At 44.6% G+C, this 26,542-nt stretch overlaps 1 protein-coding gene across 8 annotated transcripts in view; it reads right to left on the minus strand.

Moving 5' to 3' along the window:
• The window catches only part of Lef1 (lymphoid enhancer binding factor 1), a 109,844-nt gene that overhangs the window by 8,422 nt on the left and 74,880 nt on the right, over nucleotides 1-26,542 (minus strand). For 2 of the 8 annotated variants that reach the window (XM_070022419.1, XM_070022424.1), the window contains exons 6-11: nucleotides 25,434-25,517; nucleotides 22,891-23,013; nucleotides 21,389-21,551; nucleotides 16,663-16,770; nucleotides 8,575-8,623; nucleotides 7,901-7,941 (exon numbers count right to left, since the gene is read on the minus strand). In XM_070022419.1, the coding sequence (XP_069878520.1) occupies nucleotides 7,907-7,941; nucleotides 8,575-8,623; nucleotides 16,663-16,770; nucleotides 21,389-21,551; nucleotides 22,891-23,013; nucleotides 25,434-25,517 (562 nt within the window). In that variant the 3' untranslated portion in view covers nucleotides 7,901-7,906. Of the gene's footprint in view, nucleotides 1-7,898; nucleotides 7,942-8,574; nucleotides 8,624-16,662; nucleotides 16,771-21,388; nucleotides 21,552-22,890; nucleotides 23,014-25,433; nucleotides 25,518-26,542 lie in introns of those variants that run through there. The other 6 variants (XM_070022418.1, XM_070022423.1, XM_070022425.1 and 3 more) reach the window with 5 other exon arrangements.

A 26,542-nucleotide genomic window follows, 5' to 3' on the forward strand; every position in this document is an offset into this window, starting at 1 on the left:
ATTGCATGGTGCTGGGGGGGGGCGCGAGTAAGCCTCTTGAACTTCTCTCCCCTCATGTTTGTTAATGACACTTGCTCAGGGTCCATTTCCCTATTTTGACTTCACTGGTCCAACTGTACCGCTATTTTCCTTGGGGTCCTATGGTAAACTAGCATGTATTATTTCTGGTATAGTTTCTGTTGGTATCCACAAAAGGACTTGCTCCAGTTGTTTATATAACGCGGTATAGTAAGGCAGGGCATGGTGGCGCACACCCATAATCCCAGCTACTCAATGAATTTGTGTCACTCTGGGCATATGAAGTCACTCGGCATATGAAGTTATGGAGACATATCTCAAAAACAAAACAGAGAGCTGGAGTCATGGCTCAAGTGGCTGAGCATTTGCATGGCATTCCTGAGGCTCTGGGTTCATTTCCATATCGTATACTATACATGCTTACATAACTTATCCTTCCTCATATAACACATACACTTATCCTCTTGGCACTTTAAGTCATTTCCAGCGTATTCCTAATTCAATGTGACTGTTACACTGTATTTAAGAAAGGAAGGACTAGGGCTGGGAATGCAGCTTAGTGGTAGAGTGCTTGCCTAGCACGCATGAAGCCCTGGGTTCGATTCTTCAATACCACATAAACAGAAAAAGCCAGAAGTAGCACTGTGGCTCAAGTGGTACAGTGCTAGCCTTGAGCAAAATAGGCTCAGGGACAATGCCTACACCCTGAGTTCAAGCCCCAGGACTGGCCAAAAAAAAAAAATGAGAGACACAACCAGTACAAATGCAATCATCACAGGGCTGACTACACAGTGTACAAATGAGATTCAAGGTGAGCCATGCTCAAAGGAGTGACAGAGCCGCAGGCTGCCAACACCTGATACTCACACAGGTTCAAACGTTCTGATTTTACCCTATATTCACTCCCCCCCCCAACACACACACCAAAGTGTTAATCCACTTTTGGTTATATCTGCAGGTGCAGAATTTATAGATTTCAGAACTCTGATTAGGTCTTCAATCTAAAGACTCCTATCCTATGAGAGTAAACAGAGAACCCTAGATACATGCTTCTAATTGTTTTGCCCAGTTGGAGCTTGAACTTAAGACCTGGGCACTGACCCTGAGTTGCTTTTGCTCAAGACTAGTATGGTACCATGTTGAGCCACAGCTCTACTTCCAGTTTTTCTGGTGGTAACTAGAGATTAAGAGTCTCATGGACTTTCCTGCCCAGGCTGGCTTTGAACAATGATCCTTAGATCTCAGCCTCTTGAGTAGCTAGGATTACAGGTGTGAGCCACCAGTGTTTACACAGTTTAACTTTGTTTTCTAATTGAACATGCCAACTTCGAAGCAAACCCTCAGACGTTTACTTGTTCTTACCATGGACAACTGCATGCACATACAGTAGAAAAGGATCCGCAGCAAAGCCCAGGGAACAGTGCACACTAGGGTGAACTTCGAAGCACCTTTCTCAGTGAGACCACTGAAGACACACTAACTCTCAGACTAAAGCTGGGGCTCCAGGCAGGCTCCCGCAGACCCTCAGACTTGCATTTTCCTATTCATCCTCCGCTCCCTCCTCCCGTGTCTGCTCTGGGCAGGCTCTGTGCCAGGCTTGACACAACCCACAAATCTAACGGTCCCTTACCAGGCTCTCAAGCATCACCAATGAACAGAAGCGACAAGACTCTTTTCAATGTAAATCCAAGCACTGCATTCTACACTGTATTGCACAATACATCTCTTGGCCCTAGGGTAATACAGGTTAAAGTTGAATGTATTTTAGTTGTTCATTTAGTTTTAGGCAGCCTGTGAGAGAGATTATACCAAAGCCAAAAAAACCCAGTGTGAGCCCATGTATCTGTACTGCACAAGTATCTCTGAGGATTTCTCTACCTTCTCAAAGTTAGTTTCTACTTTTAAACTCGTTTGTTTAAATAAATGTGATCTATTTTTGTTTCTTTTTCTTTTTTGCCTGTCCTGGGGCTTGAACTCAGGGCCTGGGCACTGTCCCTGAGCTGCTTTTGCTCAAGGCTAGCACTCTACCACTTGAGCCACAGCGCCACTTCCAGCCTTTTCTGCTTATGTGGTACTGAACCCAGGGCTTCATGCATGCAAGGCAAGCACTCTACCACTAAGCTACATTCCCAACCCCTACATCTTATTATTTTAAAGGCGCTATACAGAGGGGTTACATAAATCAGGCAATGAGTACATTTCTTTTTGCATAGTTTCACCCCTTCCCCTTGCTCTTTCTCAGTATTTTTCCTCCCACCCACAAGCTGTAAAGTTCATTTTCCACGTAGTATTCAGTGAGTTCCACTGCTACACTAGTTCTTTGATACAATCAAAGGAACCACATTAAAAGTATCTCCATTATCTTTCAGCCTGAACAATTTTCAGTTGGCAAGTTTCTGAATTTGCTGTGTTAAAAGCAAATATTAAACTGGTTTAGGACGTTTAGTAAACTCAAGGATGATCCTTTTTTTCCCCAAAAGTTCTAGTTCTCCAAGTCACTTGATAGGGGTCAAAGGAGGGCAGTAGTAAAGTGGACGAATGGTGAATACAATCATATGAACATTCAATGTCCATATGTGAAAATGGAACCAGGACACTAGAGGGGAGAGGGGTAGGGAGAGATGGGGGGAAATGATTGAGGGGGTGACATTGATCATACTTTGACTTGTAGAACTGAAATCCATCTGTTCAACTCCAGTTCCTTCTCGTGTATGTAGATTTAAGAAAGGGGAGTATTACATAATAATCTCTGAGGGCAAGCTCTTGAGATGTTCTGCGTTCCAGATCAAACACCAGGAACTTGCAGCAACTTAATCACTCTGATGTGAAACACAACCACCTCTCCCCAACGTCCTGTCCAATCAGGAAGCCTTCCACTATCTCTGAGTGAGCTACCTGCTTTCTTATAATGCGCTACATGCAGCCCACTCACAGGGCGGCCCATTCACCTGCCCACATCTTCTTCCTGAAAGGGAAACTGCTTGAAGGAACGAGGGATCATTCACCAGGGTCCCCAGGGTCCCCCTGCACACCTAGTCCTCATTGGTCGTTTGCAAAGTGAACGTGACCATTGATAGGATTGACAGACAGTGATACTGGCCTTCCGGCAGGCACGGGAGAATGAATGCAGCCCATTCCCCTGTGACATTGTAGTACAAAATCTGAAGTGGATGAATTTGGTTTGCTCAACAGACCCACAGTTTGGAGGTTCCCCTCCATCCTAAAGGAAGAGTTCTTACAGAACTCCCCCCCCCCCCCCCCCCGCTCTCTAGCTAGTGATTTGTTCCAACATGTCTTAAGACCACTGCACAGGAGGAGAAACACAAAGACAAGCAACCTCTCCTCCACTCAGCTGTGTGCCGACTGGGCAACCTGCTCAGTGGACTTCATGAGACACCTGCAGAGACAGTTCTTCAACATACACAGCAAGGGTTTTTGTTTTGTCAGTCATGGGGTGTGAACTCAGTGCCGGGGTGTGAACTCAGTGCCTGGGTGCTGTCCCTGAGCCCTATTGCACAGGCTTAGTGCTCTACTGCTTTTGAGCCACAGCGTCATTTCTGGTTTTCTGGTGATTAATTGGAGATAAGAGTCTCATGGCCTTTCTTGCCTGATGTTGGCTTCAAACCGCAATCCTCAGAGCTCAGCCCCCTGAGTCGTTAGGATTACAGGCTTAAACTACTGATGCCCAGCTGAAGGTTTTAAAGAAGGTAAGGTTTGAAAGAGTCTTCTAAGCACTTGAGCTACATCTACAGAGATCTGAGCTCACAGATCTTTCTCACTTAATAGAAATTTTCTTTAACAAAGATGATGTTTAATGTAGAACAATGGAATAGAGGACCCAGAAATAAACCCACACATCTACAGCCAACTGACACCTGACAAAGACAGCTTGAAGAAGACAGCCTCTAACAAGTGGTGCTGGGAAAACAAGTATCTACTACATGCAAGACTGATGCTAGATCTACCCTAACTGCAGTACCCCCTCCAAAGGTCAATTCAAAATGGATCAAAGCCAGGCACTGGTAGCTCATGCCTGTAATCCTGTAATCCTAGCTACTTAGGAGGCTGAAATCTGAGATTGTGGTTCGAAGCCATCCAGGACAGGGAAGTCCATGAGACACTTTTCTCTAATCAACAACCAGAAAACCCAAAGTGGAGCTGCAGCTCAAAGTTGTAGAGCACTGGCCTTGAGTGAAAATGCTCAGAAACAGTCCCCAAGCCCAAAGTTGAAGCCCCACAACTGGCACAAACAAAACAAAAACACTATAAAGATTCATCTCACCCAGGTTTGAGTGGTTCACCTGTCAGCTACTCAGGAGGCTGAGAAGTGGAGGATTGCAGCTTGAAACCAGCCAGGGCAGAAAAGTCTGAGACTAATTGATCAGCAAAATGCTAGACTAGAGGTATGGCTCAAGTGGTAAATCACCAGCTGTGAGCAAGCAAGCAGACGGCACGGGCCATGAGTTCAGGTCCTAGTACTGGCACATATGCAAAAGATTCCCTGTATTCCAGTCACAATGGGTGTTACCAAACATATATACATGTGTACAAGTACATGCACACACAAATGTTGAAGATGCAGGGGAAAAGGAACTCATACATTTTTGGCAAGTATGTGAATTAATACAGATACCATGGAAGCTGGTATGGAGATTTCTCAAAAAACAAAATGAAAACAGAGCCAAAAATAGAACCCAGCTATTCCACTCTTTCGTATACACTGGAAGGAACCAAAGTCCACAACAGAGAGAAAAAGCCTAGTGAGTTCACAAGGCCCTGAGTTCAAGCCCTAGTACGGGCAGGCACACATGTGCACATGCGTGTGTACACACACATGCACACACTAATGGGGGAGGGGACCAACAGGAGCGTTATCATTTCTAAGTGAGTGAGATCCCTCTGAGTGCAAATCTGTGCTTCTCTCTGCTCCACAGTTCTTATCAAATGAACCACCAGCTCTCTGTCCATGGTGGGGTGGGATGGGGAGGGGAACAAGGCTATCCCAGTCACACAGCTATGAGAGGAGGAGGAACACAACACCCTGACAAAGGGCACGCTGTGGGGGCCTCATCCAGTGGTGGTGGTGGCAGCTTGGTGAGAATTTTCTTTTTTATAGCAGGTAGAAAGGGAGTGGCTGTTTCTCTAACTAAAACAATGCGTAGCAAAGATACGATAGCTGCTAATTTTCTAACAAGAAAAGGGGGTATGCAGTGTGCAAATCTCAGGACTCAGCCTCAGCTTTTACATCAAGTAAATACCAAAGTACATTTCTCTCTCTCTCTCTCTGTGTAATAGAAATAGTTGGCTTTAATAATTTAAGGGCAGCCTGGCACTAGTGGCTCACACCTGTAATCACAGCTACTTGGAAGGCTGAGATCTAAGGACCGTGGTTTGAAGCCAGCCTGGGCAAGAAAGTGCATCAGATGCTTCTATCTCTAATTAACCACTCCTACAAGCCAGAAGTGGAGGTGTGGCTCAGGTGGTAGAACATTAGCCTTGAACAAAACAATAGAACAAAAAATTAAAAAGCCCAGGGACAGGGCCCTGGCCCTGGGTTTAAGCTCCAGGACCAGCAACCTCACATAGACAGCGCATCAGTGAGGGCTAGCCCTCAGCACGCAGCTGCTGGGCACCTCCTATGGAAAGGCATGACGGGGGGAGGAGAGGGACCAGTCATGAAATAGGGTAGCATTCTCTCAAGGAATGTTGACCAAGTTGACTTCTCCGAGACTAGAGCTCCTTGCGGAAAGGGCCAAGATGAAGCCACTGTTGCGCCCCCATAACTATGCCAGGTGGACACCTAGGGAGAGGCCTTTGACTGAGAGCTGCTGGGTGAGGAAAGATTTGCCCATCACCTGTGAGGAGGTTTTGGACAAGCTGAAGGGAGGGTAGCTTTACCATAGAAAAAGCCAGCCACTCAGAGTGACGTTAAGGATTAGTCTAGAATAGTCTGGTATCTTCAAACGAGTATAAGGGGATCAAGAAAAGCTTCTCCAGATTCCAGTAGTGGGGAAAACAAACATCTCTGAGCTCCGTCTATGCACCAGAGGCCAGGTGTACCTCACACATCCCAACTGTAGGTTGCAGATAGGGTATCATCGGATTCATATTATTTTTCAGATGAGGCAAAAAAAAAAAAAAAGATTAGAAAGCTGGAGTATATGGCTGTCAGCTGATTAGAAAATTAAATCTATCTGGAGATAACATTTTCTTGGGAGAGCTGCTTCAGGTTTCAGTGCCAAAATTAAGTTCTAAGAGCTTCAGCAAGGTCACCTAGTTTAGTGAGGAACAAATGTCTGTAAGGTAACATTTTTCTAAGAATTGCTGCACAGATCCGTCCATCCTGCGGCAGGGCATGCGCAGTGCCCTCTCGCTGTCACTAATTTTGACAGAGAAACCGGTAAGTGGGCTGGGAATGGGGAGAGAGGGAGAGCAAGAGAAGGAGCAATGGGGGGGGGGGGGGGGGCGGGGGAGAGAGGCAGGTCCTTACCAAGCCTGGAAACGCCAGGCCATTCAGGCCATAGAAATGCAATCGACATTTGTAGTAGAGAAGCACACTAAGCAATTTGAAAATTGCTCCAGGGGGAACTGGCAGGGACCAAAAAAAAAAAAAAAAGCTTTCAGGTAGGACAGTCAGAGGGGAAGTGTGAGGTTACTGTGGCGGTGAGACTCAAGACACTCAAACAAGGGTACCAACAGGGCTTACTGACAGGTTCCATGTGGGTTTCTGGAGAGAGAGGGCAGAATTAACTCCACTGAGAAAAATTATCACCGTAAGAAGATGCACTATACTGTGAATTCGACCTTCATGAGGACTAAGACTGATTCCCAAAGTCTGTTTTTCCTAGGCTAGTAGGTTACATGGACAGAAATAAAAGAATTGAGTAGATGGAATGGGAATGTGGCTTAGTGGTAGAGTGCTTGTCTAGCATGCATGAAGCCCTGGGTTCAATTCCTTAGTACCCATAAACAGAAAGAAGCCAGAAGTAGTACTGTGGCTCAAGTGGCAGAGTGCTGGCCTTGAGCAAAAGAAGCTCAGGGATAGTGCCCAGGCCCTGAGTTCAAGCCCCAGGACTAGGAGGGGAGAGTAGAAATAAACAAAACACTAAAATAATAGAGTGAAATCTAGCAATAATTCTTAATCTTTAAAAAAAAAAACCACCTGATAGAAGAAACAGGGTTAATCGTGTAATTCCCCATGCCATCTTTTAAAGTAATAGAAAAAATAAAATTGATGAAATAGTCTACCCATCATTTCAACTGAGAAAACTCCCAAGGGAGAAGCAACTTTGAATGTGGCTAGAATGGTCCTCAGACACTCCTGGTTAACTGCCTTTTTTTTTTTTTAAGGCAGTTCTACCACTGGTCATTAAGAAATGACTGAGAAGATAAGTTGGGGAGGGGAGGGGAGGGATGGGAAGAGAGAAAGTAGGACAAGGGGTAGAAGGGAAAACATTATATTGCAATGTAGCAGATATAAAACCTATCAGTTTTGCTGGATGCTGGTGACTTTGCCTATAATCCTAGCCAATCAGGAGGCTGAGATCTGAAGATCAACCATTTAAAGTCAACTCAGGCAGACTAATCCATGAGACTCTTATCTCGGATTAGCCACTAAAAAGCCATAAGTAGAACTGGGGGCTCAAGTGGTAGAGTGTGAGCCTAGATCTAAAAAGCTAAGAGACAGTGCACAGGCCCTGAGTTCAAGTCCTGGTACTTGCACAAAAAATAAATTTAAAAAACCAAGAAAGCATCAGTTTGCGTTTGGTGGTGTTTTCCTCTTTCAGGAGGGATGCTGCATGGACTGGCTTGAACAGGAAGATTCACCAGCATGGGCCTCTTTCTATAGCTACTCAGCGAGGGACCAGAGAGTGGTTCTTACCATGTTTCAGATGTAGGCAGCTGTCATTCTTGGACCTGTACCTGCAGAAAATTGTGTCTTTAACAAACGTTTATGGAAGAAGTTTCTGTACATTCCAAACACGTAGTAGCTACAACATCTTGTCCGTGTGTTTGCTTTACAATTTCATGGTGCTCATGCCAGCCATTTTTTATCTGTGCAGCACAGGGGGTGGCGTAATTTTTTAACGGAATAAAATGGGGTCTTGCCAATGCTTGGGACCAATACACAAGAAAGATAATCCCTGTTACATTTGTTAGTCTTAAAAACCCACATCACAGAGCAGATTCTCAAAGGGATACGAAGTAGCCTGGTGTATAATTACTACAGAAGGTAACATTTTAAAGGAGTGTGCAAACAGAAGAAAAGCAGAGGTGTTAAAGCACAGAGGAGCACACATACACATACACACACTTCCCAACCTGGATTTCAGGTGTCAGGGTTGGGCAAGCATTTCACAGAACCTCTACAGCCCCACACTTACAAAGAAAAGTCTTTTGGAAACATTTAAGGAATCTCAGGAAGGAGAGCAGAGCTCAAGCGTCACACATGACAGCCACAGAACAAAGCAGAGGAAACGTCAGAGGTCAGGTGCCCACTATTGTACAAGCTGCTTGCAGAAGCTGAGCACTGATGCAAAGTCACCAGGTGCCTACCTGATGTGGACTCCTGGAGTTTTTCTCTCTTCCTCTTCTTCTTCTTACCCTGCAAGGAGAAAGGCACACTGTCAGGTCACAGAGCGCAAGGATGGAATGACATGCCAAAGTACGTGACCCAACACACAGCCAGTGCCTGTGAGTAGAGAACAGGGGGGAATGAGGGGAGAAGTAGGGGGAGAGGGGAGAGTAGAAGGCCCAGGGAGGGAAGTGCTGAGAAACATGGAAAAAGAGTAGGGGAAGGAAGGGGGGGGGAGAGTAGAAGGTGGGAAAGGGAGAAATGATAGAAGAGAGAGGAGAGGAGAGGAGAGGGAGGGGCAGAGGAGGGGAGAAGGGAAAGGAGAGAGGAAAGAAGGAAGCAGGAAGGAGGGAAGAGGAAATGGGATGGGAAGAATAGAGGGTAGGGGGGGGAGAATGGAGGGGAAATAGGGATGGTGAGGTAGGAGGAGAAGGGAGAGAAGGGAAGAAGGGAAGGGAGGGAAGAGGTGAGAGGGAAGAAGGGGACAGAGGGGAGGGAGAGGGGAGAGGAGGGGAGGAGGTGAGGGAGACCTGAAGACAAAGGGGAGGGGAGGGGGGGAGGTCCTAGGCCCTTCAAGGAAAACAGACTGTGAGGCTGTCCCAGCTCAAAGCATCAGTGCTCAGGATGAAGCTGCCAGTGAGCAACTGTGCACCAAGTGCATGCCCACGTGGCCACTGAGCACCAGCACCTGTGGCAGAGGCCTGGCATCCAAACAGGAAGGAGGGAGAGGAGGGGGAAGGAAAGGAGGGGGGAGACAGAACCTCAGAGGAAACTAAGCATGACTTTGAAGATTTCCATCCACCTCAGAACATCTTCTTCCTAAGGCAGACACAGTGGCAAAGACATGCATGCAATTTTAAAGACATTTTAAAAGCATCTCTATGCCACTTAACAAAGTAGGTATGGGGCTGGGAAGGTAGCTCAGTGGTAGAGCGCTTGCCTTGCATGCATGAGGCCCTGGGTTCCATTCCTCAGCACCACATAAGCAGAAAAAGCTGGAAGTGGCGCTGTGGCTCAAGTGGTAGGGTGCTCGCCTTGAGCTAAAGAGCTGAGGGACAGCGCCCAGGCCCAGATTTCTCTATTTTTCTTTTTTTGTTTAGGTATGAGACTAGGACTCAAACTCTGGTACCAGATGCTTTCACTCTTGGCTAGCACTCTACCCACTGAGCCATGCCTCCAACTCCTATTTTTTTTCAATAGATATTTTATATGATTAGATGCACGTAGACATTGGCCTGTGTGTTCCTTAAGAGGATCCTCCTTAGTAATTTCCCTTCCCAACTACTATTCCCTTTGAAAGAATCTTGAGAGTACACCCTGTCTACTTGAATGAAGAGCAAAAGAAATCAACTTGTCAGATATTTTCAACCAACTGCAGTAGGACGTATGTTGTACCCAGCATTTCTATCTCCCGTTTTCTGTACAATCACAGAAATAGCAAGTAAACTAAGTAAGGCTAAATAAAATGTGAGGCTCCATAAAACTGTGTCTTCTCATCATGTGGCCACTGAGCCCTGGAAGCTTCAGGAAGGAGACTGGGGCTGTCCTCCTGAACACGGAGGCAAGTGACTCCCTGCCACAGCGGAGAGCCCCACAGCCATCTTTAACTAACGGGACAGGAGAGCAGCCCTGGGTTTGCTTCTCGTGGACTAATACTGTTCCTTTCCGATGAAATTACTTCCGCTTGTTAAAGTTAGCGTGTGCTAGGCGCTGGTGGCTCACACCTGTTATCCTAGCGACCCAGGAGACTGAGATCTGAGGATCACAGTTCAAAGCTAGCCTGGGCTAGAGTCTTACTCCCATTCATCACCTGTAAATTGGAAGTCCTGCTGTGGCTCAAAGGGGTAGAGCACTACACTTGAGCAAAGAGAGATCAGGGGCAGTGCCTAGGTCCTGAGTTCAACCCCACGTCTCCAAACCTTTTCCCACACTTCTAGCTCCCATTTACCAACAGTGTTATTCCCTGCAGGAATATCATCCTCCTACCTTGACTCCCCCTTTCCCTCAGGTAGAGCTAGGGCCAGCTCCCCAGTAACCCTGAGCTCTGGCTGTGACTGCCCTTCATAGGAATGTAGTGGTATTTGTTCGGAATCCTTCACCACATGGCGCAGTGTAGGCTGGGACTCAGCATCTCATACACGTACCCCCCCCCCCCAACACAGCCAGCTAACTACGCTGGCTCTGAGATGTAAATGTATCTGCACTGCCTAAGTACAAAGGTATGCGGGGGGGGGGGGTCTTAGTATAAACCAATTCTGCTGAAGAACCTACATGTTTTGTGTACAGCAGACAAAAAGAACTAAAATGGAGACACATTCGTACATACACACTGTGGGTCTACATGGCTTTTGTTTTTTTTGTTGTTGTTGTTTGGTAGACTTGCACTTATGAGACAGGAACTTTACCATTTAGGCCATATCCTCATCCTTTTCACTTAGTTTTCATATAGGGGTGCGAGCGTGCGTGCGTGCGTGCGTGCGTGCGTGCGTGCGTGCGTGCGTGCATGTAGAGTCTTGGTGTGTGTGTTGTCCAAGGTGGCTTGGACTATAATCTTCCCCATATCCTCATCCTTTTCGCTTAGTTTTCATATAGGGGCGTGCGTGTGCGTGTGTGTGTGTGTGTGTGTGTGCGCACGCGCGCGCGCGTGTGTATAGAGTCTTGGTGTGTGTGTTGTCCAAGGTGGCTTGGACTATAATCTTCCCCTATTTAGATTTCCTTCAAAGCTGGGATGACGTGTTCCTATCACCACTGCAGTTTTTTGTTGGTGGACATGTGGGGGGGGGCGGGGGGGGGAGGTCTTGTAAACTTTGCTCAGGCTGGCCTCAAATCCTCATTAGCTTCCAGATCTCAGTCTCTGGAGAAATTAGGGCTACAGGCATGAGTTACTGCGCCTGGCTTCAGTTTGGACATATTAACATCAATTTATACAAAGAAAATATTGTGGCTAACACAGTAATACTTTTCATTGAGATTGTATAGGCTGCATAATACCAGGATGCATGAATCATAACATTTCAAAACTCTGACAGGACAAACATTGGCTGAATTCACCCAGGAAAATGAGTGCACTGCTGACTCACGAGAACCTCAGTTATTAGCCAAAGTTATAAAAGCAAACTACAATTATAAAAGCTACAATCCCAACACATAATGCATTTTCCTATGAAGTCATTGAGATGTATGTGTTTAACATGTTTTTGATAAGGATTGGGAGAATATTCTGGCACTCAAAGATAGGTTCTTCTTACTTTCTATTCTTGTGCTTTTACCTCAGAATAACATCTTCAGCTAAAGTGCTGTCGGTGGGTGGACTTCTGTTTATCTTCACAATTCATACATAGGTTTTTCTGATTATTATAAAAATGGTAAGAACACTGGGTTTTGACTTAATTCAAAACATAAGCCAATTTTTTCCCCTTTAAAAAGTGTGTAGAATAAAATCTATAAAGGTAAATGTCACTAGCTTTCTTTAAAATAACTTTCTCTGTATCTCTATTGAGGGACCAAAATGAGAGTCCACGTAGAGAGGAAGAGGGAGAGTTACACATTCCTTTCATGTCTTTCTAAAAACTAAAACTCATTACTTAGCCAAGCCTCCTAGCTACTCAGGAGGCTGAGATCTGAGGATTATGGTTCAAAACCAGCCCAGGCAGAAAAGTCCATGAGACTCTGATCTCTGATGAACCACAGAAAAGCCAGAAGTGAAGCTGTGGTTCAAGTGGCAGAGCACTAGCACTGAGCAAATACACTCAAGGACAGTGCCCAGGCCCTGAGTTCAAGCCACAGGAGCAGTATGCTTGTGTGTGCACGTGCACACACACACACAACCTAAAGATCAGAACAGAAATTAGGAGGCATTCAACAAGCAATGCTGTCTACACTAATTCACAGCCCAATGAAGGGCAGAGGGTAGACCCGACACCAGGCAGGTGACAGGCTGACAGCCCTTAGGAGAGGCATTGATTTTTTCCAACTACAGGGTATAGTACAAGCTGTGTATGGAGAGATGGTAATTACTGCTCAGAGAACAGAAGCTCAGTTCAGGGGCAGAAACTCTTCAACAAAGCAGACTTCTTAAAAAGTTCTAATAAATGGAGCTTATCTGCCCGGGACAGGAAGCTGCTCACATCCTGACCTCGGGGAGATCTGAATGGGAACTGCCCCTGAGGCCACGGGGCCACCTACTTACACAGCCTTGAACAAAGTACTTAGGCTTGCCAACTTCTCGCCTGCAAAACCAGGAGGTGGATGCCCCAGCATGTTTTTAATGATTCAAAAGTTAACAGAAAAATATTTAAGACAGTTTCCAAAAATCAGAACATGGTTGTTATTAAAAAGAACCACTAAAGCTGGGTGCCAGTGGCTTATGCCTGTGAATCCTAGTTACTCAAGAAGCTGAGATCTGAGGATCGCAGTTTGAAGCCAGCCTGGGCTCAAGAAAGGCCATGAGATTCTTATCTCCAGTTAACCTGGAAGTGGAGCTGTGGCTCCAAGTGGTAGAGCACTAGCCTTGAGCAAAAAGGCTCAGGTACAGCAACTAGACCCTGACTTCAAGCCCCAGGATGGGGTGGGGGGGGGAAGCTGGGGCAACCGATGATGCCACTGATCACAAACAGTTGGACTCTGATTTCCTATATAACCAGCCAAGCACCAGTGGCTAATGCCCATATTTCTAGCTATTCAAGAGGCTAGTATCTGAGGATCAAGATTCAAAGCCAGACTGGACAAAAAAGTCTGTAAGATTCCATCTACAATTAACCAGCCGCCCCCCCCCCCCCCAAAAAAAAAGCTGAACTGGAAGAGTGGCTCAAGTGGTAGAGTGCTGTGAATAAAAACCCCTGAGCAAGAGTGCAAGGCATGAGTTCAAGCCCTGGTACCACCATTAGGAAAAAGAAAATGATAGGTCTGGGAATGTGGCTCAGTGGTAGAGTGCTTGCCTAGCATGCTTGAAGTCCTGGGTTCGATTCCTCAGTACCACATACACAGAAAAAGCTGGAAGTGACGCTGTGGCTCAAGTGGTAGAGTGCTAGCCTTGAGCAAAAGAAGTTCAAGGACAGTGCCCAGGCCCCGAGTTCAAACCCCAGAACTGGCAAATAATAGTAATAGTAGTAGTAGTAGTCGTAGTGGTAGTAAACCCAAACGCCAAAGGTGTGTTCAATGTCTAAACTCCAAATTCTGGCTAATAAGGTGCCTTTCTGCAGAGCACGTTACAGGAAAAAAATTATGCAACTCGTTCCCAGAAACAAGTTTACATGTGTGTTGAAAAGGGTTTGGTGATTTATAAGGAATGTCTGAGCTTAGACTTGAATTGATGTCAACATCTCTGTGGGAACTCCTGTCTCCCTGGAGCATCCGCAGTGAGGGCCTTGAGCTACATGGAAGATCGACTCATGGCTTCACCAATGCCTCTTTGGAAGGGCCAACTGCACTTTCATCATCACCGTCCTGGCTAGCATTTCGAATTCTTTTTCATATAGAAACAGGAGGATTGCTACACTGCAAGTCTGTGTTCTCCCAAATTCACATGCTGAAATTCTAGTGTCCTGTGCTAAGATATGGAGGCAGAGGCTGTGGGAGGGGTGGAGGCCCGGCTCTCATTAATGCACCACAGCCTTGTGAAAGGAAACTGTGGGAAGACAGGCCCTGTCCATTCCAGACACTCAGCCTGCCAGTGCCTTGGTGTTGGACTGAAAGCCATGAACGTCTGCTGTTTAGAGACTGCCCTGTCTATCATATTCTGTTGTGGCAGGCTAAGCAAGCCACGATTTTCCAATTTTTAAATTGTAGATGGGCATTGGTAGCTCACATTTGTAATCATACTTACTCAAGAGGCTGAGATCTAAGGATTACGGGTCAAAGCCAGCCAGGGCAGGAATGTCCACGAGTCTCTTATATCCAATTACACAGCAAAAGAAAAGCCAGAAGTGGAACTTCTGAAAGAGCCAAGCTGAAAGAGCCAAGGGACACTTGGCCCAGGTCTAAGTTCAAACCTGTGTGTGTGTGTGTGTGTGTGTGTGTGTGTGTGTGCGTGCGCGTGCGCGCGCTCTCTTTCACACACACACACACCCCTTCAATAAGTGATAAAAATGATCACCTTCCTATAAAATGATAAAACCTCCCAGATATCACTTGTAATATATCTTCTTAAATAGTCTTTGGTATATTAAGACTATATTAGCAAGATACTCCAAGTGTATAGCAAAAAACAAAAACCACCCAAAAACCTGGCACTGCAAATGAAGTTGTTCTTGCAGATTAAATCAGAACAACTTACACACCATAATAGTCATTTTATCTAAATAAAGCACATGGTCAATATCCAGGAATATTAACACGGAAGGAAAAAAAAATCTACACCACTAATTTTCTGTGGTAACACAATCGCAGGAGTACATTGTTTATGAGAAGTGTAAAGCAATACAATCGACTGGAAAGGAAGCTGACAATATGTATCAAGAACTTCAAAACATTTATATCCTCTCACATTAACGTTTTTGCTACTATGAATATGTCAAGACAGAAGTAACCGTCTTCTATTTAGAAAAAATCTGTCACACTTACAAGGCAATGTGTATTTGTAAGGAAACTTAAGTGTCTAAAAGTGGGGAGAAAAAGATTAAGTAAATTGTGGTATTTACATATTAGAATATTAATGTATAAAAAAGTTGAATATTCATAAAAGATGCATATAGGGGTGATTAAGAAACATGATGGCAAGGGGCTGGGAAGGTGGCTCAGTGGTAGAGTGCTTGCCTTGCATGCCTGAGGCCCTGGGTTTGATTCCCCAGCACCACATAAGCAAAAAGAAAAAAAGCTAGAAGTGGTGCTGTAGCTCAAGTGGTAGAGCGCTAGCCTTGAGCTGAAGAGCTGAGGGACAGCGCCCAGGCCCAGAGTTCAGGCCCCACGACCGGACATGATAGCAAACCTATGTGTACACACGCTTACATCTAATTACAAAATAAAGACATACAGAAAGCAACTGAAAGGTAATGTGAATAGTTATTAATGATCTAGACATTATATATTGAGATTATGATCCTTTTTTGTCATCTGTTTTTAATCAACATCTTAATGGTAAAGATGAATATATTTTTTTTAAATTTTATGTAACCTGGGCACTGGTGGCCTATGCCTGTAATCCTAGCTACTCGGGAGGTTGAGATCTGAGGATCACAGTTCAAAGGCAACCCAGGCAGGGATATCTGTGAGAATTTTATTTAAAAAAAAAAAAGCTGAGGGCTGGGAAGGTGGCTCAGTGGTTAAAGCGCTTGCCTTGCATGCCTGAGGCCCTGGGTTCGATTCCTCAGCACCACATAAGCAAAAAGAAAAAAGCCGGAAGTGGCGCTGTGGCTCAAGTGGTAGAGCACTAGCTTTGAGCTGAAGAGCTGAGGGACAGTGCCCAAGCCCAGAGTTCAGGCCCCATGACCGGACCCAAAAAAAAAAAAAAGCTGAAAATGGAGCTGTGGCTCAATTGGTAGAGCACTAGCTCTGGACAAAAGCAGCTCAGGCCAGGAGCAGGTGGCTCATGCCTGTAATCCTAGATACTCAGGAGGCTGAGAGCTGAAGATCACAGTTCAAAGCCTGCCCGGGCAGGAACATCCATGAGACTCTTATCTCCAATTAAGCACAAGAAAATTGGAAGTGGCGCTATGGCTCAAATGGTAGGGCACTAGCCTTGAGCTGAAGAGCTGCAGGACAGCACCCAGGCCCAGAGTTCAAAACCCATGACCGACAAAAAAAAAAAAAAAGCTCAGGGACAGAGCCAGGGCCTGAGTTCAAGTCCTAAGACTGGCACCAATTTTTTTAACTCATTAGCACCCACAGCAATATGTATGCCTATATATAATAGATGTATATGATTGATATGACACACATACATACACCTATACACAGTAACTTAAAGCTTTCATGACGCAATAGAGCCATTGTTTCAAACCTCATGAGTTTCCAACAATGCAACAGAGCATTAGCACTATGCACAACCTAGACACACTCTTTCTAGAAAAAGCAAAAGAAGGTGCAAATGAGTGGAAGGGGAGTGTGTCGGGGTGGTAGAAGAAGAAACTTACATAATTGTCTCTTGCCGACCAGCCTGGATAAAGCTGCATGTGTAGCTGTCTTTCTTTCCGAGCTAATTCATAATATTTAGCCTGTTCTTCGCGAGAAAGGGCATGCCACTGAAACGAAAGGGGGGGGGGGGGAACAAAAGTAAGCAAATCAGCAGCAGGCTGTTTCACAGATCCAACTTTGAAAAGTGCTGAAACTTCTATTGATTTCTCAATGGCAGGCAGCCAAGAAGCTGTTGCCAGGCTGGTGGCTGGAGTGAAATGCCAATGTGGGTTTCTCTATCCTGTCCTCAAGTATCACGAGACACATCGAAAGTCCATCAAAACACTCAAAAGATCACCCAACCCTTCCTCTTCACCGATGTAAATTAAAAAGAACATTTGATTCACTCTTTTCCATCCTCGGTAGCAAAGTCCAGTAACTAAGCTGGGTAAAGTAACTAAGCCCGGGAGCCATTTAGTAATGCAAAATACGACAGCTTCCAGATGGCTTTTGGGACAGACACAGCCGCTCCTCACATGGATGGACACTCTCCCACCGAGTCACAGGAAGAGTCTGGGACCTGAATCATATGCTCCTTTCTACCAACAAAGACATCAGATGTCGGTTTGTCCATCTGTCTCCAGCCCCTTGCATTTACACACGCCCACTGTCTGTGGGAGAACACTGACAACATTGTACCTCACACTATGCACATCTGACTGCGGTTGCTTTAGTCTCCTTCCGATGGAAAGCAAAAGGCAGGATCCAAGTTTATTTTGCCATCTATAGTTCATGAGATCGCAGTTTCTAATACTGACAGGATAGCTAGTAATCCCCCTTCAAACTTCCCGTCTTCTTTATGTAACTGATGTGTGTGCATGTCATAAGTAACAAAGCTCCTTTGGGGATTTTTGAGTGGTTTGCACTGCACCTGGCTTTACAGGCTTTTGCGCACATGTGCATGTATGTGTGCACACATGCACACACACAGCCGGAGCCACCCAATCCTGCTCTCCCTCAGCTCCTGGCTGTGGAGGTTCCCACTCTGCAGCCTTTCATTCATGGCTCTCCTGCATATTCAGTTAATCTTTCTATCCTGGTTTTCAAAGTATGACTTAGAAAAATCAAAAGGAAAGCAAGATGTGGGTCAGTTCAGTAAGGAGAGAAAAGAGGAAGAGAGAGTGGTTCAGGAGCGGAAACAATTCTAAGAAGACTCGATGACTAAATCCTCATCTTTCAAGGGAGGCTCAGAAGCTTTCCAGGAAGAAACAATGTCCTGTTGCTCAGGGCCTACAAGGAAAGAAGCAGTGATAGAAAGAAGAGAAGACCCTAAGGTGCCTTCCCACAAGCCCTCCAGGGCAGAGACTGAGTGCCCACAAGCAGGGAGAAAAGAATCCATTGAAATCCTGTTGGTTTAGACAGGGCAGATGACTTCCTTTGCAATTGCTTCAGAAGCCCAGAGTATGAAGTTAAAAAGCAAGACACCACAGCAAGACCTGGTGTGAACTAAAGGCAAATCAGGCAATATGCTTTTGTTAATTAAATAAAATTAAAATACTTCAAATACAAAAAGAAAAACACTGCAAAAAGGAAAGAAAAAGAAAGAAAAGGGAGGAAGGGAGGAAGGGAGGGAGGGAAGGAGGGAGGAAGGAAGGAAGGAAGGAAGGAAGGAAGGAAGGAAGGAAGGAAGGAAGGAAGGACAGAAAGAGGGGGAGGGGAGAGAGAGAGGGAGAGAGGGAGAGAGGGAGAGAGGGAGAGAGGGAGAGAGGGAGAGAGGGAGAGAGGGAGAGAGAGAGAGAGAGAGGGAGAGAGAGAGAGAGAGAGAATGAGAATGAATATGAATGAGCTAGGCACCACTGGCTCACGCCTGTAATCCTAGCTACTCTGGAGGCCGAGATCTGAGATAACTGTTAGAAGTCATCCTGGGCAGGAAAGTCTATGAGACTCTAATCTCCAATAAACTACTCAGAAAAAGCCCAAAGTAGAGCCATGGCTCAAGTAGTAGAGCACTAGCTTTGAGCATAGAGAGGCTCAGGGACAGAGCCTGGCCCAGAGTTCAAGCCCCAGGACCAGGCAAAAAAAGAAAAAGAAAAGAAAGAAAGCTATATAGATAGTGATCCTTGTACTAATCAAATTAACAAAATGAGGCAGATGGAGCCAGCAAAGAAGGCAATGTCTGAGCAATGGTGGAAGCTGGGCAGCCAAACTGGACCAGACAGAACACAGATGAATGATATTCACACTACCAGGCTCTAGTGCTAACTCCAACTGGCAAGAGGGAGGAACACACCCACGTATAGAAGAGACAACGAAAGTCTTTCCCTTTTAAATGTGTCCATTCATTTGATTATCCCTTTATACCCATCACCTTTTATTGCTGTATTAGTATAACAGGTGACAGCTTTTTAACTTACTGAGGAAACAGAGTTATAAGTAAGAATTCATTCCCAAATAGAAGTGGACCAGAAGATCTCCGACTAACAAAACTGAGAGACACAGAGAAAAAAATCAGAACACAAACTAAAACCCTCACCTTGCACTTTTTTAATTGTGTTAGTTCTTTAAATATTTTAATGCACAAAACCTACCCACAAATTAAAGCTCATTTACCAGATCTAAACAGTTGATAACACAATGATACTAAAGTTTTTCAGTAAAAACAAAAATAAAGACCTAGTAAAAACTAGAAAGGAGGGCTTTCCTTACAGGAATTTAAAAAACACAACTGATGAAAAACACCCATGGTTTTACTTAGTAGACAAAAAAAATGGAAGTTAACTCTTAAAAATTTTAACTAGTAGTTTAATCGCCTTGCATGCATGAGGCCCTGGGTTCAATTCCTCAGCACCACATAAGCAGAAAAAAAATTAACATAAATCATGCTAAAACCATTCTTTACCATTTGGGGAGGGGGCACGCAGTCATGAGCCTTTAACTCTGTGCTTGAGGTTTTTTGCTCAATGCTAGTGCTCTACCATTTTAAGCACAGCTCCACTTTTGGTTTTCTGGTGGTTAATTGGAGATAAGCATCTCATGGACTTTTCTGTCTAGGCTGGCTTTGAACTGCAAACCTCAGATCTCAGCCTCTTAAGTACCTAGGATTACAGGCATGAGCCACCAGAGCTGTGCTATGGTATTCTGACAGGAAGTCAATGGACTTCCTTTAACTAGCTAGAAAAGCTTGAAAACTAAGTTTATTTTCAATTAAAACGTGCCATTTTATCATAAAACTTAAGAAAATGTTTCATTTGAATGAATTTCTAGTTAGTGATGCAGAAAAGATGAATTAAAAAAAAATCAAATGATTAAATATTCCAGGATGGATTTAAGATCCTCTTTCAAGAAAGTCTAATCATCCCAGTGTAAAAACTTCATGATTTTTAAAGTTAAAGCTTTAAAGAGCTAGGCAAAGATGGCCCAGGCAAAGGGGAGAGTGGAAAACCTGATCTTAATCAAACATCTCAGAGGCCTATAAATAGAAACAGGTGTTTAAATCAAAGACAGAGAGAGATCTCCAAAATGAGAACCATTCTCCAGGACTCATGCGTGGCTCGGGGGACTGTGGAGGGAGTTGAGAAAGTAGCAAAGGTTGAAAACGTGCATTTTAGCCATTAGAAAGCATATATACCTCCCAATTATATCCTCACCGATCCTCCTGCTAGAGGATCAGGGGCCTTTTAACTTTAAAAAAAAAAAAAAAAAAGAGCTATGCGTGTTACCCAAACTGAAATAAAAGCAGCAACCCTTCTTATCCTCTTTTAAACAGTCAGGGGGAAGAGCCAGCAGCCTGGAGGCTGTCAAGGTGGAGTTCTTCAGAGATGATAGGAATCATTCATCTGCTATGATCTGGCTTGGGAAATCATTGTAATTATCATTATTAAGTGTTTAAGAATCCACAGGGAGATAGGGCATTGCACCCAGGATACCACTACACTATAATCTACGCCCTACTCCTGCTACCTTGGTGTCTTGCAGATTGGAAATAGCTGAATTTTGAGACCAGCCAATGAAAATCGATAATGCCAAGCCTGCTTCATGCCTCTCACATAGGCCCCCAGTCTCCTGAATGCTTTCTGTTATGAATGCTCAAATAGATTGTTTGGAACAAACATGATTTTATATATATAAAATCAATAGCTGGTATCTGCTCCTCTAGGCCTCTTACTCATCTGGGTGTTAAATTCCAAATCATGAATTTCTTGAAAGGATGTAAAACACAGGGCTCATACATTTAAAAGCTACCACACACTGCTGGGAACTGGTGGTTCACACCTGTAATCCTAGCTACTAGATCTGAAGATTGCAGTTCAAAACCAGCCTACGCAGGGAAGTTTGTGAGACTGTCATCTCCAATTAACCACCCAAAACCCAGAAATGGTGCTGTGGTCAAGTGGTAGAGTACCACCTTTGAGGCAAAAAGCTAAAGGACAAAGCCCAGGCCCTGAGTTCAAGCCATGGGGGAAGGGAGAGAGGAAAAGAAAGAAAGAAAGAAAAAAAAAGAGTAAAAACTTACCAGCTCTAGAACCTTCTTAAGTGCCAAGGCCAGTCTAAGCTGTTTACCCTGCATAGTATTACTGAATTCTCCAGGGTGGCATTTCCCCTACCCTAGGCCCTCTCCCATTTTCCCAAGTCCCCGCTGTTTATACAAACCTGACAACCGTCTCACATAGAACCAAATTCGGGAAGACTTTAATAAAGCCATCCCACGGTCACCATGAACATACTGTGTACCACTCCATGACTTACCCTTCTGCCAAGGATCTGGTTGATAGCTGCACTTTCCTTTAGCGTACACTCAGCAACGACATTCGCTCTCATTTCTTTCATGTATAACATGAAAGCATTCAGAGGCTTCTTTATGTGAGGTCTTTTGGGCTCTTGCTCCTTTCTCTGTTCATGCTGAGGCTTCCTAAAAGGTGGGGGTGGGGTGGTTAGGGAAGGAAGTAGAAGGAATAAGGAAGTAGAAGGAATAAGGAAGGGAAGGGGAGGCCATCAGCATTGAAGAACAACTCTTGGCTCATGCGATGAGCAACACTGAACTGCAAACCACCAAACCACACAGCTTCTTATCTGACAATGGTGTATCTAGAGCTTGGGGAAAAAAATGGAAATGGATTTGGTAGTATGGTGAAATTCCATCCTGGGCCCTGGGCCTTGAGAGTTGAGCTTCATGGTCAGCTCAAAAAAAAAAAAAAAAAGCTGAATATATAGAACAGATGATCATTCAATTTTTGGGACAAAGTAGCTTAACTTTTGGGAAGAGGTTAAGGAGACTTCTAACCCTCACACCAAAACATGTGCAAGGATTTGGGGGCTATCTTATGGTACACCTGCCACCTTCATCTTCTTGTCCACAAACCCTGGTTAAGAAGCATGATTCCTAGTTGGGCACTAGTAGCTCATGTCTATATAATCCTACCTATGCAGGAGGTTAAGATCAAAGCCAGCCCAAAGCCAGGAAAGTTTATGATATTCTTCATATCTAGTTAACCCAAAAAACCAAAAGTAGAGCTGTAGCTCAAGGGGTAAAGTATCAATCTTAAGCAGTAAAAGCTAAATGAGAGTATTCAAGCTCTAAATTCAAGCTCTAGTACCAGCACACACAAATAATAATAATAATAATATTCCTAAATTCTTCCAACCAGGATATAAGTGCGTTACCAGAAGGAAGTTCATTAAAAAATGCCAACCTAGGGCTCGGAAAGTGGCTCAGTGGTAGAGTGCTTGCCTTGCATGCCTGAGGCCCTGGGTTCAATTCCTCAGCACCACATAAGCAAAAAGAAAAAAGCTGGAAGTGTCACTGTGGCTCAAGTGGTAGAGCGCTAGCCTTGAGCTGAAGAGTTGAGGGACAGCGCTCAGGCCCAGAGTTCAGGCCCCATGACCGGACCCCAAAAAAATATATTAAAAAATGCCAACCTATTTCACTCAGGGACTCATGGGTTCTCACCTAACACTCTGAGATGAATTAAAACCCAGTGGGGGTTGTGGTAAAAAACAGATCAAGACTGGGTTCTGAACATTCCTACACTCAGGTGAGGTTTCTGTGAACCTTTCAAGTTCTGTGTTCCTTCCCAATCTTCAAATCAACTCACCGCAGTGAGAATCTAGCTGTTTGACATTCTCAGGGACAGAGCCTTCAGGGCAGAGCTGTGTGGAATTTCATAATGACAGACGGGGAGGCTCCAATAGAGGGCAGAGGTGTAGCAGGGTTAATGCTCACTCATGGCGGAAGCCAAGGGCCTACTTACACGTGCATTAGGTCGCTGTCAGAGTGAGGGTGCTCCTGTTTGACCTGAGGTGTTACAATGGCTGGATGAGGGATGCCAGTTGTGTGGGGACCAGGAGGACCAGGGATCATATGATGGGAAAACCTAAAGGACGAAAAGAGAAGAAAATGGTAATATACTCTTGCCTGTCATGTCCAACGTCAGGTGGAGTTTTGAAATAATCCACTCACTGCAACAGCTGAGTGAAAAATGTATTTTTATGCTCCCAAGTATTAACTATAAATGACTGGCAGTAAATGACTGGTTGTTTTTGTTTTTGATTTCTGCATTCAGGTGGAAGATATAATTTTTCCCTCTAAGTTTCTTAAAATTAACCATAGAATCTGACATTTTTCCATGGATGGTACTAGGCCCTAGGATAAATAAACAAGTGATCCTTAATTTTTTTTCCTTGCAATTTTCAAATAAAAATGTCAATCAATGAAATTATTGAGAACATGGCACCTTATTACCATTTCATCTTTTACATGGAAAACAAACTAAAATTTTGATAGCTCTGTATTACAACCATTACCTGAAGAATTTTCTCATAGTGTTGACTTTTGTGTATCAGGACGGGGCAACTGAGGACAGGGACATCCAGGAATTTTTTTTTTCAATCCCTTCCTCATTAAATAAAGTTTCCATGATCATTGTCTAAAATGATCTTCTATATAGAAAAAACTCTTGAGAGACCGAGTCTTCTGAAAAATGGATAGTGACTCACCCCTTGAGACACTATCTCCAACCAGCAAAATAGCTGGAATGGAGGTATGACCCAAGTGGTAGAGCACCAGCTGTGTGTGAAGATATTATCACAAAAAATTAATAAAGAAAAATAAGGGAAAGGATTTAACCAAAGAGGGGGATACAATTCTTTGCTTCAAAACTATGCAAAAGGTAAAAACCATGTCTGCTAAACTTTGTTGTTTTTTTTTTTTCCAAGTACGCTTGTATTAAATTTTTAAAAAATTCTTAAAGTATCTATCACCACCCAACACAAAGGAGGGAAACTGCCATGCAAGAAAAATAAAACAAACAGTCCTTTCAACAGACTTGGGCTACATTCTGACATGCTTCAGGAATTTTTGCTTTTTGAAGCTGTCTTGAGGTAAACATTGAATTCCTTAAGAACAACATCGTCAGGTCATTCATCGGCAAAAGAAAGAAGGAATTCTGCTTAGACATGGAATATTTCAAAACCAAAGTTTTAAACATTAGGGAGAAATAGTTAAAAATAGATAGTTGCCAGGCCATGGTGCCTTAGACCTATCATCCTAGCTACTCAGTTGGCTGAGACCTGAGGATCATGGTTCAAAGCCAGTCAGGGGAAGAAAAGTCCATGAAACTCTGATCTCCAGTGAACCATCAAAAATCTAGTAGTGAAACTTTGGCTGCCAGTTGTGGCTCAAGTAGTAGAGTGCCAGCTTTGAGTTTAAAAAAAAGCTTCCAGGTCCTGAGTTCAAACCCCAGTACCGGCACAGAGAGCAGACCAATTAATAATGCTTTGCTTAGTGTATGTCTGCAAAAATACAGGATATTGGTTATTTGTAAGAAAAATCGAGCCATCAGATAGTTCTTACATTGTTAAGACAAAAAATTGTAAGAAAGAAAAAAAGAGGGGGAAAAAAAAAGAAAGAAGAAAAAATCTGCTTTAGGGGGAAAAGGTATTAATTCCATTCTTCCACTCCAGTCAGCTACATTTACAATTCATAGAACACATAACATATATCTGGATATATTTTCCAAGCTGAAATTCACCACCGAGACGGTGAATTTCATGCCCACATAAAAAGAGACAGATTCACAACCCATCAGGTTTGACTTCCGGCACAAGAAAGCTAGCTCCCTGGAAACAGGCACGTTGGACACACAGATGATCCACAATGTGTGTACATCGAGCACAGGGCAGGCACAGAGCCCCCCTTCCCGTAAGCAGAAGCATCAGAGCAGCCTCTGAGTGTGGCACAGCAGGTCTTAAAGAGCTCCGCTTGCACTGAGGTGTCCACACAGGGCCTGAGTCGCACACTAGGACGCACACACTGCCTGTATGAACCAGGACCCCTCTCTGGGTCCAGGAAGAATCTGGACTCTCAGGACAGTCTCCAGCTCTGCCACATTCAGCGGCTATGTCTCTCCCTCAGAGGAAGCGAATTTCAGAATTCAGACCAAACTCTAGTCCCCACACCCCACACCCCCTTCTCTCTTAATCCACCCGCTTAGCATATTTGGAATCGATTAAGCTCTTCTTAATGTGGTTCACTCTCAGGACATTTTCATCCCAGAGCCAGGTGGCCAGTGACTTCCATAAAAGGCACTCTATTCCAATATGGCGGAGCCGGCTGGGCTCCTACCCAGGAATCGCCATGACACCTAGTGTGAGAGCCAGGCACACTGCAGAGAGAGACACAAACACACACACGCGTGGCTGGGTTATACACCCTCTTAGCCAGCTGGCTGGGAGGCAAGCAGGGCGCACGAGATGCAAGCACAAAAAGAGCGACTTGCCCTCCACCTCCACCTACCTGGACATGGAAGTGTCGACTGACAGTGAGGATGGGTAGGGTTGCCTGAATCCACCCGTGATGGGATATACAGGCTGACCTTGCCTGAGGTCACAGAAGAGAGGAACCCATCAATGATAAAACATGAGTTACCAACTAGCAGTAAGAGTCTGGCGATGGGAGGAGGGGGAAGCTTGTGGGAGTATAGGACACACCACAGCCATTTCTGCACACATGTACCTCTTCCCTTCCTCACCCCCTCCAACCCCACCGAAGCCCCCATTTGCATGAAGAAAAATCACCCTTAACTTAACTTTGAAAGCCTATCAGGCTATCAATTACTTGTCTTTCACTCTTCTACTATTGCAGCCATGTTCATGCCTTGCACTTAAAAATGGCTTAGGAGCTGGGCGCTGGCAGCTCATGCCTGTAATCCTTAGCTACTTAGGTGGCTTGCAGTTTGAAGCCAGCCCGGGCAGCAAAGTCCATGAGAGACTCTTATCTCCAATCAACTACTACTCAAAAAGCTGGAAATAAGGCGGTGGCTCAAGTGGTAGAGCACTTGCCTTGAACAAAAGCAGCTCGAGGTCAGTGCCCATGCCCAGAGTTCGAGGCCCAGGACTGAGCTCAATAATGGTGAAGCAGCTTAGTGAATTCTTTATCTGAATCTTTGGTAATTTCAGAGAAGGGAAGAAAGGAGGACATCACTTCAGAGCCAACTACCACTGGCTCCTGCTGCTACATCCTAGCTATTAGCAGGCTGAGATTTGAGGATCATGGTTCAAAGCCAGCCTAGCTATAGGGAAGTCTGTGAGGCAATTAGCTCCACTTAACCACCAAAAGCCAGAAATGGAGTTATGGTGCTCCAATGGTAGAGCACCCACCTTGAGCCAAAAGGCTAATGGACAACACCTTAGCACTGAACTCAACCCCCAGGACTGGCACACACACACACAAGCTTATACTTATATAAACATGAATAAACATTTCAGAAACACTGTATACCCCTCCCTCACTGTATATATGTATTAGTCAGGACATAAAAGACCAATGCATGAGAACTGTTTCTCTGCAACCTGAGCAATGCATCTTTCCCTTATTCTTGCTCTAGCTCCATTTTCATCTATATT

Source organism: Dipodomys merriami, unplaced genomic scaffold, assembly GCF_024711535.1.
Source record: "Dipodomys merriami isolate MVZ:Mamm:240054 unplaced genomic scaffold, mDipMer1.0.p SCAF_15, whole genome shotgun sequence".
In the NCBI taxonomy this organism is placed as follows: Eukaryota; Metazoa; Chordata; class Mammalia; order Rodentia; family Heteromyidae; genus Dipodomys; species Dipodomys merriami.